This window comes from Bidens hawaiensis, unplaced genomic scaffold (genome assembly GCF_021521415.1).
Source record: "Bidens hawaiensis isolate Kalapana, Puna unplaced genomic scaffold, B.hawaiensis_p1.1 tig00044427_1, whole genome shotgun sequence".
NCBI classification, from domain to species: domain Eukaryota; kingdom Viridiplantae; phylum Streptophyta; class Magnoliopsida; order Asterales; family Asteraceae; genus Bidens; species Bidens hawaiensis.
Window position 1 is genome coordinate 79464 of NW_027497894.1, and position 18313 is coordinate 97776.

At 38.7% G+C, this 18313-nt stretch overlaps 1 protein-coding gene and 1 pseudogene across 2 annotated transcripts; both read right to left on the reverse strand.

The window, feature by feature from the left end:
- Positions 1-443: 443 nt before the first annotated feature.
- LOC143594972 (DEAD-box ATP-dependent RNA helicase 10-like) lies at positions 444-3476 on the reverse strand. Its single transcript, XM_077074141.1, has 13 exons — positions 3333-3476; positions 3115-3238; positions 2972-3041; positions 2820-2882; positions 2550-2624; positions 2370-2489; positions 2221-2262; positions 2059-2133; positions 1281-1427; positions 1070-1207; positions 885-996; positions 705-793; positions 444-627 (listed from the first exon to the last, which is right to left on the reverse strand). The coding sequence occupies exons 1-13, from the start codon at positions 3466-3468 to the stop codon at positions 505-507; spliced, it is 1314 nt and encodes a 437-aa protein (XP_076930256.1). The 5' UTR covers positions 3469-3476; the 3' UTR covers positions 444-504.
- A 3783-nt stretch (positions 3477-7259) lies between these two features.
- Positions 7260-15927, reverse strand: LOC143594974 (uncharacterized; annotated as a pseudogene). The gene is made up of 4 exons (XR_013146445.1): positions 15357-15927; positions 15078-15256; positions 9234-10213; positions 7260-7850 (listed from the first exon to the last, which is right to left on the reverse strand). The product of XR_013146445.1 is annotated as an uncharacterized LOC143594974 (transcript).
- Positions 15928-18313: the final 2386 nt, after the last annotated feature.

Here is an 18313-nt window from a genome sequence, read left to right on the forward strand (position 1 = left end):
CTGTAACTTTTGATGCATTGAGGCAGACAGGCAGTGACTGTTAAACAAGTTTAAGTTTATAATTTTCTTTAAAATGGCTGTTGATCTCTTACCAGCTCCTACAACCACAATTGCATATAATCAACTTTCTAGAAATTCAGATGATATGTTTCTTTTTGACGATAACTGGTATCGTCGTTACTAAAAGATACCACCCGGGACTTCCTAAAGGTTAAGTGGTACATCTCACAACTAAAAGTGTATGTTATATTATCCTAAACAGCTAAAAAAAGCCAACTCTGGTCTGATTCGGGTTTTGTTGGCCAGAACAGTTATCAGCCATATTTCTGCCACATGAAACCACAAGACAAAAGCAAGTTCATACAACAGACTTCATTCACAATCAATCCGTCTTACCTTTTGCTGGTCAGTCCTACAATTTAAAGTTTCATAAACCCTTAATTACAAAATCCGTAACGTTCCACTTTAAATAGAATCATAGCAAAACTGTTAGAAATCAAATGTCTATCGTCGTTTTGACTTCTTATTTGTTGATGACTTTTTGTTCTTCCCTTTAAACTTTTCAACTTCTTCCTCTTCATCTTCACCGCCTCTTCTTTTCTTACCGCCTCCACTTTCCTTCATTTTCTACAAAAAACAGAAAATAAAAACAAAATTAACTTACCATAAACCATGCATTCTAAGCAATCCAAATAAAAATTTACCATCCGGGTCAAACGCTCAGCCTCTGTCACACGTTCCAACAATAACAAAACTTCCTCTTCTTGCGCATTAAACTCTGGCAACTTTTTGCCTGAACCATACAGCAATAGAAATCATATATAACTTATAAAGTTATCGCCCTTTGCAACAAAATAACAATAAAAGATTCTTTAGTATATTACCAATAAGCTTTTCTATTTGAATATACCACTCCAGCTCATACTGGTTCACTAGTGAAATAGCAACCCCAGATCGCCCTGCACGTGCAGTTCTTCCAACTCGATGAATATAATCCTGAAATCCCAAATAATAATTTATATATAAAAACCCAATTTCAAATGTCACTTGTATAATAATCGTAGCATACCTTTGAGTTTGTGGGGATATCATAATTTATAACCATATCAACAGATGGAATATCAAGTCCTCTACTGGCCACATCAGTGCATATAAGAATATTACACTCTCCAGATTTAAATTTGTTCAACGCACCAAGCCTGTTTGCCTAATTTGATATATTTAAAAATTAGATGCACAATAAAGAATAAAGAGAAATTTATTAAAAAGTCAAGGGATACCTGAGACATTTGACCGGAAATTGGGATTGCAGTAAACCCAAGGTTCCTTAGCATCAAAGCCAAGTGACGAGTTGCTTCACATGTACGGGTGAAAACCATTGATGTGCTTCCAGATTTATCAATCAAGATATATACAAGATAACAATTCTGTAGATAAAATGATTATTTAATTATAAAGCCATATCATATAATTGGACTGTAAACGAACCGAAGGAAAACGAAAAAGGAATGCTCATGTTAGTTCGTTTTAAATTTAACCGAACAAACAATCCAACATGCATAATTAATCGAATATATTTTTCTTAATTGTGTTTTGTTAGTTATAAAAACGAGCGTGTTCATGTTCATTTAAGTTAACTCTTTAATAAGTGTAAACAAACAAATGAATAATTCAAGAACGTATATACACATAACTGAAAAGTGAAAATAGATGATTGATGAACAAACATAACCAGGCAAACTCTAATTAATGGTACACAAAAACACCACACTTAATTATAACTCATAATATTTTATATTTTATATTTGATAAAACTACACTAAATAGTATTAAATATAATTTTTTTTAATGCATATGTAAACAAACATAAACAAACATTCAAAGACATAAGTTCATGTTTGTTCATTTAACTAAATAGACAAAAAAAATATGCATGTTTGTTCATTTATATAATAAACATACAAATAAACTTCCCATTAAATGCTTCGCTAAACGTTTGTTTCGTTTACAGGCCAACAAACTAATATACGGCAGTATTCCAACATCAAATTGGCATACCTTGTATTTAGCTGGAACAAAACGATACTGCTGTTTCAAGGTATCAACAGTAGAGTATTTAGATGCTGCTTCAATCTGGAAAAAAATAACAAAAACAGATTAACATATAAATATTAAAACAACCATGCAAATTGTGAAGTGTAATAAAGTTCCTATTGGTACCTTTACAGGGTTTCTTAGACAAGCTCTCTGAAGCTTTTGCACCTGCAATGTGAAACTTTATTAGCAACGACATTTTATTGTAAAAGATGATAATAATAATAATAATAATAATAACAATAATAATAATAATAAAAAAAAACAAAATCTACCTTTTTGGTCATAGTAGCAGAAAATAAGTATGTCCTTCTCTCACGAGGGATGGCATTTAATATTTCATCAAGAGATTTCTCAAAATCCTCATTTAACAGTCGATCTGCCTCATCTAACACCTGTCAAATATGCATGTTAACTTAATCACAAAATAGTGCAGTATTCAAATAAATTCTTACCAGATACTGTATTGTGCGAAGAGAAAAACCCTTGGTGTTAGATAAATGATCCACAAGACGTCCAGGTGTTGCAACCTGCATTAAAAAAGAATAGGGGGGCTTTAAGTGTGGGCAATGTGGACGTCCGGCCAGAGCATGTAAAAATTCAGATTATAACACGCACGTAAAATTTATGAAACTAGATAAGGGTTTTAAACCTTCAAATATACTTTTGACAATTAACTATGCTAATAAATCAAACAATAAAGATAATCAGAAAGTAAAACTTACAACAATGTGAGGTCGTTTTCCAAGTGCTATGCTTTGTTGCACATGATCCACCCCTCCAACAAGCTGCAAATTTAAATTGCATAATTATTCAAACAAATTTCATCGTATATCTGCAAACTATTATAAATCATTGTCACTACGCAAAATCTCACCACTGCAGATTTTACACCAATGACCGAGCCCAAGGCCTCAAACTGCTCAGCAATTTGAATTGCAAGTTCCCTATAAAAAAAACAATACCATTAACAAAATACCACAATAAATTTGCTAAACAAATAACCGAACAAAATAAAACCTAGTAGGAGAAAGCACACAAGCAAAGAACGCTTTCGGAGCTTCCAACAGCGCTTGAATTATCGGCAAAGCAAAAGCTCCAGTTTTACCCGAACCGGTTTGCGCTAACCCTATCAAATCCTTTCCTAAACATTATACACAAACAGGCAGTATAAGCTACACTAACTATGTAAAATACACAATTTGAATAATATCCTAAAAATTAAAAAATAATGTGACCTTCAAGAGCATGAGGAATGGCTTCAGCTTGTATTTTAGATGGATGCTTCCAGCCTAAATTATCACAAGCCTCAATCAATTGGTCAACAATTCCTAGTTCCTTAAATGATTTCACTTCTTCTCTCTCTTCTTCCATTTTTCAATCTGAAAACAAGATGTTTTAACCTAATTTTAGTGTAAAGGACTGTCAATTTTAAATAAAGAATATTGATTAAAAGTGTATTTGTAGAAATAAAGGATTAGAGAGCAATACGAGCAGATTTAGTTAGGTTTTGCAGAGGCTAACAAGCGGCACCGGCGACGCGTGTTCTGGAAGACTTTGGTGAATGAATTGTAATGGCAGTTGATATCCGGTTGTTGTTCAGGTATGGGTTTAGGGTTTCGGTATGTTGGGTGTATTTTAGCTTATTATGTTATGGGCTTAACGAGTTTTATGGGCCAGCCTTTAATGTACATTGACGTGTTCACGAGCCTATTAAGCCCGTTAGGCCGATGGGTTTGGGTTTTAGAAATCACCGTTTGTCATTGGAGGTAAGTAGGTAACGACTTCTGGGAGGCCATTAAACGTGTTGCGTGATAGCTATTGTGAAGGAGTGGAGTGGGGTGTGATGTGTAGCCGACGACCAGACGTGATACGGTGGGGAAAGTGCGAAATTGGTGTCCACATCACATAGTAGAATGGGTGATAAGTTTGATAAAAAGATTCAATTCAATTTACGTACCGTCCTTCTCTACATATTGTTATCGTGTCTTACTTTTTTTATGCTTAAACTTAATAGGTTTTCTTAAGGGTAAATGGAGCTTTTACATCAAAATATAAGGCAAACAAACAACAATCTGTGCCACTAATCTTTTTCAAATGGAAATACTCTTTATAAAACTACATTTATCGATTTTTACTTTTTAATATGTGTGAAAAAAATGTCAACTAATGATTCACTCTTCGTATATTATTTGATAAAATATTTAATTAAAATACATTTGTGGGATGGGGTTTCAATTGCTCATTCATATGTGGAACTTACTACAAATGTGAAGAAATGTTACGAAAGAACATTACTCTTTCATGTGTAGACTACAGCTTATCAATTCAGTGCTCGATTCGATTCAAGTGTATGCATTGTCGAGTATTTTTATTCTTCCTATAAGTCTCCGAAGGAAATTGAAAACCTTATAAGTGTCTCGCAAAGGTAAAATGGAAATGTGTGTGTGTGTGACTGTGTGTATCAAGACACCAAGGAGGCTGCGATTGAATATTTGAAGGACCTGTAATGTTGTTTTTGAACGCCGGCATGAAGTTTTCATCCGTTTTTGTTGGAATATTGTTGTTTTGAAAGTCGCTGGGTCAACGTTAGCAAAGTCAATAACTTCATTACAGTTGAGGATTGCTCGAGTATGGTCATATGGACCGTTTAGTGTTCATGTAGGTGAGTATAGAACATACTATACTTCGAGTGATACACAAACAGTTCATTGGGCTTTCAATTCGTATACATGTCTATCTATGTTCTTACACACAAAAACTTCGTCCTCTTTCATTTGAACAAACAATAGATTTATTAAGTTTAACCACACATTTTTGTTTTTGTTAACCTATTATTAGTCACTACATAAAAAGATATATAAAATTTAAGCAAACCTAAATAAATGAGAATTTCCTAGACATATTTCCTATACCTAAATTTGTAAAATCATTTTAAAGTGAACTTCATAATCTTTTTTATTAAAACACTTAGTGAAGTGAAAAAGTTATGTGTTGCGTCAAAATTGTAGTATATCTCTGGAGACTTGTTAATTTATGAGAGATGGTCTTTTATTATAAAGATTTCGTTCAAGAGATATATACCTTGACTTATTGGAACAACTTGTAACATGTTGGGTGTTCACATTCGACGATACCTCAACATTTGGTTGTTTCTTTCTAATTCTAATATATGAAAACGTTACAATTGAAGATAGTTTAAGTCGGTAAGAGGATCAACCGAATTAAGGACTATATCAAGTTTCCACTCGGTGTTACTTTGACATCATAAAAAAATCCAAATTTTCGTTTTTGTTTGAACTTTGAATAGGCCATGCATGTTGAAATGTCAAACCATAAAGCAATTTTAAAGCAAATGAAAGAAAATAAAAACATCTTAGCCCCTTTTGACCTCCTTCCTTCCTTTCCCTTTATCTTTTCTCACACGAATAAAGAAAAAGCACTACTAAAATCGACTTTCTTCATTGTCACATTTTCACATTATCCAACGTAAAATATAAATTTTACTATCATAAGTTATATATTTTTATGCGTCGACAAATGTATAGGAGAAAAGTAATCTTGAACACTTTGACCCTTTAAAAGAACACAATAAATTATTTGGGTCCTGCATATTTAATTTCTAGACCCTAGACCCTATTGACAGAACTAATTTTGGTCATCTATATTCAAGTATTAGACCTATGTGACAGAACTATTTGGGTCATGTATATTATTAATACATTGGATAACTACATAATATTATATGTTATTAGATTCACGGAATAATTGAGTGGGTGATAGTTTATACGATCAATGATGAGGTACACCATACATTGTAACAAATTAATTAAAGGAAATGAAACATAGAAGTGGAAGTGAAGTTTAAGGACGAGGTTATGCTCAACTGGAAAGGTCGTTATATAGTTAATTCTAGTTCGTAGATAAATGACAAGCCTTAAAGAAGAGAGAATAGTAGAATACAAACAAAACGCCTTTGAACTCAATAATTGGCGTATAAGGTGGAGAATCTTATTCCTTTTATCACTCAACGAACATTTCTTTTGTAACTTGAGCTACATATAATATCGTGTTTTATATTCAAAGGAAAATCAAGTTTCAACCATCTAAACTATTATCCATTGATCGATAAGGATGCAAAGTCGAGCAACTCACATATGCAAACGAGCTGAGCACAAGCTACTCAATCAAGTCGATAAAAAGCTCAAAAGGAATCGAGGCTGAGGCTTGAGTAGAGCAATAAAATTAAAACTTGTTTAGTTATTGAGCCATAGCTCAAACCTTGTTTGCATAGATCGTCTAGGCTAATCAAGCCTAGTGCATTCTTTACCTTTTTAGTCTTTTACTTCAATGTATAAATTTCATACCGCACAACCGTGCTTGACCTTGAAATGACTCACTAGGCAAGCTCGAGCTTTAAAGAAAGAGCCCGAGCTCTAGCTCTCGTAAATCAAAACAAGTCGAGCTCGAGCTCCACTTGTTTACACCCTTATAGATTGATAATAATCCATTTTGATAATGTGATCAATGACACTTAACATTGATTTTCATTTCATAAAACAATCACACTCCAATAGAAAAAGTAACTCTATATGACCCTAACTAACTAAGTGAATTTTATCTCAATAAAAACATTGTACGTTGTTTTAAAGCGACATAAATGAAAATCGAAACAATATTACACTTGACAACAAAGTTAAAGTTGTGACCGTCACTGATAATATTGAAGTATATTTCCCGGAAAGAAGGGTATATTGGTAATTATGTAGAAGGGTTGGCGGGAAGGACGAGAGATAATGAAGCAAATACTGAAGGGGCCAATGGAGCAGAAATAATAAGAGAGAGTGGGGCTTTACAGCTACTAGATGCAGTTGCTTTGAAGGAACATCACAAGAAACCCTCTGGACCCCTTCACCTTTGATCATAAAAATTTAAAACCCACCCCCACCCTGACCCAACCTTTATTATTTGCCTCTGGTGTATCAAATAAGGTGCCACCCACAGTCTGGTTAGTGGGACGTTCATTCTGCCACAATCACCACCGCTACTACACCCGTGATCATTTTTAACTACTTTTTAACATTGCAATGTGTTGTTTATTTGTATACGGTTAAGGTGCAAGAACATTATAAAAAGATGATAAAGCTAGCACAATGAATAAAATACCCTTTAATTTTTTGACCTTAATAATGGTGTCTCTTGCCTAAATGCTAAACCATCCTTTAATTACGCCGTTCATTCCTCTTACTTTATATTTTGATCATCATGATTCATTTACATTGTTAAAATCCAAGAACTAAGATCCCGTCCTGACAACAATACTCGCGAAAACGACCCGTCACAATATCCAAACCCCCCACATCTTTATACAAATGTAATTATTAAATAGTAAAAGAGAATAACACAGGTAGATATGAAAGTAAGTATTTATATAACACAAACTCAATAACACATTCACACTTTCTAACTGCAGAATTGGCCATTACACTAAAAACAAGTAGCCTCATCTAACGTATATTAAAAATAAAAAAAAACAAACAATAATCACTAAAAGAAAAAAAAACGAGGATACTCCCTAAAAACCGCATCCACACCGTTTTATGTAGTTTTTTTTTTTTTTGTATAATACTAAATAAATCCTTTTTGGGATTTTTTTTATATAATAGGACAAAGATAAAAGTAGATTGTTACCAAGATGTTTTGGTACTTGGCTTCTTTAACAAGACCAGTGGTTAGATGAGTCCAAACCAAGCTTCCTACAAAGCCAACATGAATTTAAGTTATTATTATTATTTTTCATGCATTAACAACTTGTAACACATGCATTGGTGATTGTACTTTTACTGTTGGTTCACGAAAACCAACTTCACGGACCGAATTAGGCCAATTAACGAAAGAGTCATGTGAAAGCACATAGATGAGTGATTAATATACAACGGACCCACTAAGATGGGCCCACCACGTGATATATGTTCCCAAAGGCTTTTTGTGGGGTTTTACTTCACATTAAATGTTCTTCAGGAATCAAGGCAGTCAACACAAAGGCTATGTTCGTCATTTTACACTAAACTTAATATCCACGTCAGCATTTAAGCCTAGCTGGCAGATTAGACGACTAACACGTGTTTAAGTTAATTATATTATTTTGACAGAATTACAAATTTTGTCCTTTAAAATAAGACGAATTACGGTTCGTGTCCTTTTCTAAGTTTCCTTGCAGGCGGTGTACTTTAAACTTTTTTTTCCTACAAGTTATGTCCTTTACGCTAACTGAGTTAGAAAAACTCTGTTAAATCCCATCACGTGAGAAGCATGTGAGGGTAGTTTTGTCTTTTTGCCTACCCTGCAACAACTTCTTCTTCTTCTTCTTCTTCTTCTTCTTCTTCTGTTTCTATACCTTCACTAACACCATCACCTGCCATCACCCTTCCTCAACCACCACCCAACCTTAACCAGCTGCCACCAGACAACCCAACAATTTGGGGTTTTCACGGCCACCAGAACACCGCCGCTACCAACCACCGTCACCTAGGGTTTCCAAACAGAAACCCGACCCAAAATTAATCCCCAAAATTCCCCAAAATTAACATGTAACCCTTAAATCCCCAAATTGGACTTACTCGTAAGTTGTTAACGGAAGCAGTGGTGGTAGGTAGTTGTCGTCGGAAGTCAGAAGTGGCCGGCTATGGTTGTGGTTGGAATTAAGATGGATTTCGACGATGGTGGCAGAATCAGTGGTGATCACGATGCATACCGGTGGTGGTTAATCGGAGATGGGAGGGTGGTGCTAGATTCGATTGTGGCAGGTGATGGTTAAGGTTGGGTGGTGGTTGAGGAAGGGTGATGGCAGGTGATGGTGTTAGTGAAGGTATAGAAACAGAAGAAGAAGAAGAAGAAGTTGTTGCAGGGTAGGCAAAAAGACAAAACTACCCTCACATGCTTCTCACGTGATGGGATTTAACATAGTTTTTCTAACCCAGTTAGCGTAAAGGACATAACTTGTAGGAAAAAAAAGTTTAAAGTACACCGCTTGCAAGGAAACTTAGAAAAGGACACGAACCGTAATTCGTCTTATTTTAAAGGACAAAATTTGTAATTCTGTCTATTATTTTAATAAAATTGTAGGTAAATTAATATACCTTTTTCTTGGCGGGTATTAGTGGACTTTATTCTTATTCCCTCCAGGTCCGGCTGAATATATGCATCAGCCGGTTGCCGGAAAGTCTCTGCAACGCCTTTTTGGGTCCGGCAACTTCCATTTCACTCAGCTTCTGTAAATAGCCTTGAGCACCGGCATCCACTAGTCTCTTCCGGCAGCCGTTGCTTCCTCCGGTCATCAACGAATAAACAATCGCCACCGAAAATCGCTTCGGAACCGATTCGTTAATCGGATCCAGCATCTGGATCAATCTCATCATATTCTTCTCGTCCTTCACGAAATCCTTCCGATTAAGCTTCACCGTCAATAGAGAAATTAACGCTTTCAACGCCGATTCCTGTAACCCGGCCGGTTTAGCGAATTCCATTAGCTTCATTAGAGATCCCATACATCCGGCAATCGCTCGCTTGTTCGATTCGTTGATTGATAAGTTAGCTAAAATTGAGACTGAGATCTGTTGTAGAGTGAAGTTTCCTTGCATAATGAGTCCTGAGAGCTGTGTTATGAACATAGATGATGTAGATAATAACCGACTAACGGAATCCGATGACGATAGCGAGTGAATTGCGCGTAATACGTGCTCTAGCGTGTCTGGATTTGAAGAATACTGAAGCAATTGTAACAGCTTTTGCAAGCTCTTTTCTTGTATGATCAAAGCCCTAAAATACTCACTCGATGATGAAAGAATTGTAATACAATTCGCCGCCTTCTCTTTCGTAGCTGCAGAACCGGATACAAGCAATCCAATTATCACCGGAACACCAGCCTTTTCGCCTATTGAGATCCGAATATCCTCAACCGAAGCCACATTTCTAATAGCACCGATTGCGCTGTTAACGATCCTGACCTGCACACATCTAGGAGTATAGGAACACCTCCATAAGCTGAAATCGCCCATGCGTTATCCGGATCAGCAGTTATTGCTTCTACGGCCATAGTCGCCTTTTCCTTTAATTGAAGCTGAAGAGGTAGGTCCCAGCAGAGCCCAGTTGGACCCGCAAGACTCACCTTGAAGAGGGACGTCTGCGCAAAGACCAACTGGTTCCGCAGGACCCACCATGCTCAGAGAGATGAAGACCTTACGCGCAGTACGCCAGCTGTTCCCGCAGGAAAAGCCTCCCAATGGTGAAGTACCCCGCCTGTTCCCGCATCTGCGGATACAAGCCATCAGGGAAGGCTACCCGCACTAATAGTAAGGCTACACGCACAAGGCAATAACTCTCAATAATTCAGTAATGTCACCTGAAGAAGGAATGAGCAAGGCGGGAATACTCCCGCCCAAATGAGCCAGTCCGTACGCTTCTGGAGGATCTTTTGTACTATACCTGCCAAGGTATGGACAAAATATACAAGATCTGACCAAAGCAGCCCATCACAGGGTGACAGCTCACTGACAACAGTACGACGAGGAGCACCCTCTAGTACAAAATGTCACTATCAGCCGCTGCCTACTCACCAACCCTCATCGTGGCACGTACATAGCCTGCAGTTGGTGGAAAAGGAATAGTACACAGCCGGCCATGTCACTATCAGCCGCTGCCTACCCACCAACCACCAGCACGGCACGTGCGTAGCCCACAGTTGGTAGAAAAGGAATATTATACAGCTGGCTGTACCTGCTTGGAAACCTACCTTCGGCTATAAATACTCCAACACCTTGGAACGGTATCATATACGATCTTATACCATCACATATATTATCTGCTCTAGTTATTTCTCTTAATATACACTTGTATTCAGAGCAATCTAGTCTGATTCTCACGCCGGAGGGTGGTCACAAGGAGGTACCCCCCCTTCTCAGTGACGAGCTCACGGTGTCTGTTTTGCAGGTCATCAGAAGAATAACCATCTTTGCCGGACCTAACCCTCGTGGGAAACATCTACTTGACCCTAAGATTATCCGTAATCTGCCGGGGTCACTTAGTGTTTCTTCATTGGCGCCATCCGTGCATAAAAGCTAGAACTAATTTTCAGTTTTTTTAAAACCTCTGGAAAGATGGTTAATGTTACTCCGATGCCAAGGCCAAAGAGTGACCAAGAAACTCCGGTAACCACAACCCCAGCTACTGGGGGGAACACCGGCGAGTACACATTTTTTACGAACACTACCCCGGTTACCCAAGCCGGGGCAAGTGCAGTAAATAATCCTCCCCTGGGATTCACCGATACCCAGTTGGAGAGACAACGGACGAGGCTCCCCCGCCAAACACTTGATCAAGTTAAAGCGTGAGCGGAAGCACGTCAGAAGGAATTCCAAGCTGAGTTGGATGAACGCTTACGTTCACTCCAACAGGCTGACGAATTCGGAAGCACTCGACAACAGCTCAACATGAGTAATGAGTGCGAGTATGATAAAGATTGGGAAGAATTTAACAGTGACGCAAACCCGCGCCATAGGGCGAAAGGGAAGCGTAAACAAGCAGATTTCCACAGAAGAAATTTTGGAGAAACCTTTAAACCAAAAAACGCGGGTGGAAACCCACGTGACTTCTCTAAAACCTTCAGACCAACTGTTGCAAATGCGGGAACGTCCAAATTTGCAAGGGACATTGCGGAAGCAATTGCCCCGAAAAGTGCCAAACAAATGTCCAACATAGGCACATATGATGGTATATCTGACCCAGACGATCATTTGAACAGATTCATAGCGGGGGCAACCGTCAGCAATTGGACGGAACCCACGTGGTGTTACATGTTCCAAATGACGCTTGTTGGGGCAGCCAGAGCGTGGTTCGACCGTCTACCGGTCCACCACATCTACGATTGGGCAGACTTCCAGCAAAAGTTCAGCCAACACTTCAGTCAACAAAGAAAGTATACCGAAGAGCAATGGACGATCCTCAACTGCATCCGAGAGGAAGATGAGTCTTTACTAGACTTCATCACGCGCTTCAATTCAAAGAAGCTAAGTCTGGGCACTATTAGCGAAGATCTTGTCCGCGCTGCTTTCATCCAGGGCGCGGAAGACCCAGAGCTCATCCGCACCTTAACGGGTAAAGATGGCATGCCATCCACGTGGGATGCCATCATGACAGCAGCTAAACGCTTCGCGGAAACGAAAAAGCAACTGGGTAGAGATCTTCCCCAGAGTACAAACCTCTACACTCAAAAAACAAGAGAAAACAACGTCCTTACCGCCCGACAAAACAAAAAGAGGAAGCTTGGTATTTGGCAGTCAAGGGTAAACTTTGGCAACTCATCCGGCTCGCACCCTCGGTTAGGCGGAAAGGATAACATGCAGTCGTCAAATCGGAACTCCAGATGGACGCCACTCACCAAAAGCGTCACCGAGATATTTGCCACCGAGAGGCTCCCATGGCCAGAGGCTCCAATAATCCGACAGCGTCCAAACACTGATCAAAGCAAATCCTGTGACTTCCACAGGACAAAAGGCCACACCACGGAGGAATGCGTAGCCTTGAAGGACGTCGTCGAAGCATTCGTCAGAAATGGGAAACTCACTCACCTCGTGGCGTAATGGACGCTAAGCAGGCTAATGCGTGTAGAACCCCAGTTGGGGAAAACACGGATGAAACTGCAGCTTCAATGTTGGAGACTACATACTGCGTAAACAACGAGATTCCGAACCAGGTGCATATCGGCTCGAAAGGCTCGATGACACCCCCATCCCAAGAACATGGAAGGGAGCTCAATTACACAGGCTGCATGTAGATCAATTCCAAACTTGTAAAGAAAAGGCCTAGAGCCACTTCTAATGGAAATGATTCTCCAAATCACATTGACACTGATGGTCTTACATTTATACTTATGAACTTTCCAGACTGATATGCCGGTATTCACCGCATAAATATGGAAAGAAGTAAGTCGTTGCGTGTGGAAGGCGGCAAAACCAGCATAAACACAAGAAACGGCAAAAATTTCAAAGGAAAAGATGAGGAAAACCTTTACGCAGGTCAGTTATAGGTAAAGTTTGGTCATCCCACTAAATGAAAGTGACGGTCCTACCCGCGCAATCATGATAGAGGAAACTGAACATCAACCTATTGACAACCGCGCGTCGAAAGGTTAACTTATTTAAAACACTTAGAAAATTTCTAAGGAAAAGATGAGGAAAACCTTCACGCAGGTCAGATATAGGTAAAGTTTAGCCATCCTACTAAGTGAAAGTGACGGTCTTACCCGCACAATCACGAAAGAGAAAGCAAAACTTTAACCTATCATCTGCCACGTTGAAAGGTTAACTTATCCAAACTACTCAAGAAATTGCTAAGTTAAACTAAAATATGCGTGAAACAAAGATTCAAAAATAAGAGGGAATATACCCCCTTACCTTGGTAACCAAGAAACCGTAAGACAAGTGCGGGTACAGTGTCAAGGCGAAACCCTTCACATACTTAGCACCTGCAGGGAATTGAAGCCAAGAATACCTTGGAAGTCAAGTAACTATAAGACGAGTGCGGGTACAGTGTCAAGGCGAAACCCTTCACATACTTAGCACTTGCAGGGAATTAAAACCAAGAAAGATCTTCTGGGCCATGCTTGTGGAAATGGAAATAACATCCCCGCATAGCGGGAACGTTGAGAACTAGATTGTTTGAAGCTCCAAGATGGAATTGGTTGTTTAACATAATTGATCACTATGTCTAAAACTACCAAAACCTCGTGGAGAATCTACACAAGTGAAACTCAACGCTCCTGACTTGCGAGGAAGTTACACACCTACCCGCATCATACCCAAAGATCAAGCAGAAAAGTCGGGAATTTCTGCACGTGACATTAGGGAAACCGCGGGAAGAATCCCCACGAAAACCTTAAAACTAAAAACCCTTTTCAAAACCCCTTGCTTAAGTCCAAAAGTTCACCTCATTAACAATTCATGAGAAGAACATTGGACTGAGGGGACTTGAAGAGGTAGGTCCCAGCAGAGTCCAGTTGGACCCGCAAGACTCACCTTGAAGAGGGACGTCTGCGCAAAGACCAACTGGTTCCGCAGGACCCACCATGCTCAGAGAGATGAAGACCTTACGCGCAGTACGCCAGCTGTTCCCGCAGGAAAAGCCTCCCAATGGTGAAGTACCCCGCCTGTTCCCGCAGCTGCGGATACAAGCCATCAGGGAAGGCTACCCACACTAATAGCAAGGCTACACGCACAAGGCACTAACTCTCAATAATTCAGTAATGTCACCTGAAGAAGGAATGAGCAAGGCGGGAATACTCCCGCCCAAATGAGCCAGTCCGTACGCTTCTGGAGGATCTTTTGTACTATACCTGCCAAGGTATGGACAAAATATACAAGATCTGACCAAAGCAGCCCATCACAGGGTGACAGCTCACTGACAACAGTACGACGAGGAGCACGCTCTAGTACAAAATGTCACTATCAGCCGCTGCCTACTCACCAACCCTCATCGTGGCACGTACATAGCCTGCAGTTGGTGGAAAAGGAATAGTACACAGCCGGCCATGTCACTATCAGCCGCTGCCTACCCACCAACCACCAGCACGGCACGTGCGTAGCCCACAGTTGGTAGAAAAGGAATATTATACAGCTGGCTGTACCTGCTTGGAAACCTACCTTCGGCTATAAATACTCCAACACCTTGGAACGGTATCATATACGATCTTATACCATCACATATATTATCTGCTCTAGTTATTTCTCTTAATATACACTTGTATTCAGAGCAATCTAGTCTGATTCTCACGCCGGAGGGTGGTCACAAGGAGGTACCCCCCCTTCTCAGTGACGAGCTCACGGTGTCTGTTTTGCAGGTCATCAGAAGAATAACCATCTTTTCCGGACCTAACCCTCGTGGGAAACATCTACTTGACCCTAAGATTATCCGTAATCTGCCGGGGTCACTTAGTGTTTCTTCAGAAGCGATCCGGATTCAACAATTCTCAACAAAGGACCTAATCCGCCTTCTTCAAAAACCGTTTTCCTTGACTGATCGCTCGCACATGCCTGAATTGATATCGCAGTGATGGATTGTTCTCGATGAGCATTCACATCAAACAGATTAATCAAATAACCGATATTACCTATTACAATAGATTTATATCAGTATTATAATTTGTATAATTAGTTTAGATTCATATTGGCATAAATCATAATTCTGATATAACTTTATTGTAATTTTACCTTCTTTCGCAACTAATGTGGCAGCCTTCTCGTCCTCCACAAGCAACTGAATAAGCGATTCCAACGCCTTCCTCTTAAACTCTACACCCCCGATCTGCAACCTGGTGAACACATCTCTAATAAACAAACTCAAATCCTCTTTAGCAGATCCAGGAGCCGGTTGCGAGAGCACAATCGCGTTAGACTGCCGAAGAACACCCGAACGTAGCAACAAATCAAGGTCATTAAGCTGATTAGAGAGCCATCCAGTAGCCATATCGAGATCGCTCTGCATCAAAAGCTTTCCAGCGGTGTAATTAATATCACTGCATCGTTCGCACAGGGTTTGTACACGGCCAAGGGTGGATAACAGGTTGGGAAGTAGTGTTAATAAGAGTTGGTTTTCCAACCAGTGAGGTAGGTAGGAGAGTTCAGAGATTAGGGATTTGAGTGTGGCGAGTTTGGACCGGATTTCCTGCCACCGGCCGGGGAAAGAGTGGATTGATAAGGTGGCGGGGAGGAGGTGGGATAAGAGGGTGGTGGTGAGGTCAAGGGTTTCGGCGGGAGATGGTGGCGGGAGGGTGGAATGCATGGTGATGGTGTGGATTATTGGGAGGAGAGAGGTGAATTTGGCGTGGAATGGAAGGGAAGGGAAGGATTGAGGGGCACGAGAGAATGGAGAAAAGTGAAGGTATGTATTGTGTGGTATGGTATGGTGTGGTGTGGGGTTTTAGGCAGGTATACCGTGATGTTGAGCGCGTGACTGAATTTAACCTAAGCGTAACAGACGCGTGGGCTTGTGGTTAATGGAGATTATTGTTAGTGATTCTGTTGACCAGGCTTGTTTTTCTGGGCTTTGTTATGCTGGGCTTCATTTAGATCCAAGTTAGCCGAATGATATAGATATATTTGTAACGATTAATGAATAAATTCTGGTTATCCGGGGTAACTCAATGACAAAAAACTAAGAGTCATGTAACACTTATAAAAGTGATAATAGCTTGACCTGCATAACCTGAAGCCAAATAGTGTTACCCGGTGAAAGAAGAAATTTGAAAGCGAGGGTAATTTGGTCAATGCAATTTCACAAAATTGTCGTAATTAGAAGGGAAGTGATGAAAAACTGAAATTTACTTGACCAATCAAATTACCCGTGTTCAGTAGTATCCTTACAAGTAGTGAACACTAACATTCCTTGAGTTTGACATTTATATGTATCATGTCGAAGAACAAAGACATGATAATTATGCATATAATTACCATAGTAACTACATATTAAGTAAAATTTAACAGCTAACTATGTATGTGAACCAAAAAAGTTACCTTCAACCGCGCAAACAATGACTTCTTGCGCAAAGGACGAAATTATAACAACTTAAAAGACCAGCACGTTTAAAACCCAAAAGAAATCATATAATGCAGGATCAAAAAACTTTAAAACTAAAGTAAGGGATATTAATGTTTAACATTATATCAGTTGTTCAATTTTACTTAATTTCCATTTAATACTAATGTTATCAATTAATAACTGATACTACTAGTATTTAAGTTATTGATATAAGGTAGTGTTTGTTATGGAGGAATGGAATGTGAAATGTAATAAACCATTCCAAAGGAATGAAAAAAAACATGTTTGGTTACCATGCATGAATGGAATGGATCATTCCAAATGGAATGAAACTCCTTCCATTTTTAGGATTTTCATTTCTTTGGGTATGGGTGTTTTTTTTCCATTCATTCAAGGAATGAAAAAGTCAAAAAGTCATCATTATTACTATTATAAAATTATAATTGTATTATTATTATTATTATTTTTTAATTATAGTTATTATATTATCATTGTCGTTTTGTATATTATAATATAACTATTATTATATTAGAACTATTACTACATTATCATCAATATATTTTATTTTTAAATTAGATGAGTTAACATTTCACAACGCATATACAGTTTAACGATCTCGTTACAGCACGAGGTCCTAAAAATACTTATTATGAATATATCATTTGTTATTAATATTATTTATTTTTTCTTTATTATTATTACTAATAAAAAATATTAATAATGATAAAGTGATTAATCATTTCATTCTTACATGGTAACCAAACATGACAATGGAATGGTAATGATCCATTTCATTCCTTTCTCCATTCCATTACCACGTCCATTCCATTCCCTTATATATTCCATTACCCCGTACCAAACATACCCTAAAAGTGAAGCAATGTGGTGCGAAGGAAAGACCAAATATTAACCATAAGAACAATACGTATGCATTAGGTGGGTGTATGGTATGCTTAAAAGCAATTAACAGAGTCGGACGTCATAAAGTAGTTTAATTTTATATGTTACATAATACATATTAACCATGGTTGATATCGCGCCCATAGCTGAGTACTCGACGAGTAATCCCAACATCCTTCCCGCCTAGGCCGAGTACTCGGCGAGTAATTCCTGAGAACTCCTTGACTAAGCCGAGTACTCATAACTCCTCTGTCGACCAACTTGGAGCGCATAACAACTTATACAACCATGATATTAACTAGGTTTTGAAGTGACCCGCTTTGACACGAATCAATTTGCCTCACCCAACCTCACCCGTTAGGTTTTTCCAAGCAAGGGGTTGTCTGATAGCATATTGCTGATTTCATTAAGATGCTATATTTGAATCGGTCATATGCAAAATGTGTTTGGTTTACTTAAAAATGCCTTTTACTTTTATGTAAGCTTTAGAAACATGTTGGCTGATTTAGATGCTACATTTTAATCGATCGGGCCTCTTAATGGCTTAACACAAGAACCCTAACATATACAAAAGTTTTAATTTGTAAATGTAAATGAATTTGATAAGAGAAAAAAAGATAACCCAAAAAAAGTGATTAGATGTATAATTAATCGAACGCAAACAGGTATTTTCATTTCATTTCAATTAGTTCTCATAAATAATATACAACTTTGTTGATTTCTGGATTTT

Excerpts from the sequence above, each read along its gene's own strand:
- LOC143594972 (XM_077074141.1), bottom strand. The coding sequence starts at position 3,468 with ATGGAAGAAGAGAGAGAAGAAGTGAAATCATTTAAGGAACTAGGAATT. Across the intron at positions 2,883-2,971 it reads TTGGTGTAAAATCTGCAGTG|CTTGTTGGAGGGGTGGATCA; the intron begins GTGAGATTTTGC and ends TTAAATTTGCAG. Across the intron at positions 628-704 it reads CTGAGCGTTTGACCCGGATG|AAAATGAAGGAAAGTGGAGG; the intron begins GTAAATTTTTAT and ends TGTTTTTTGTAG.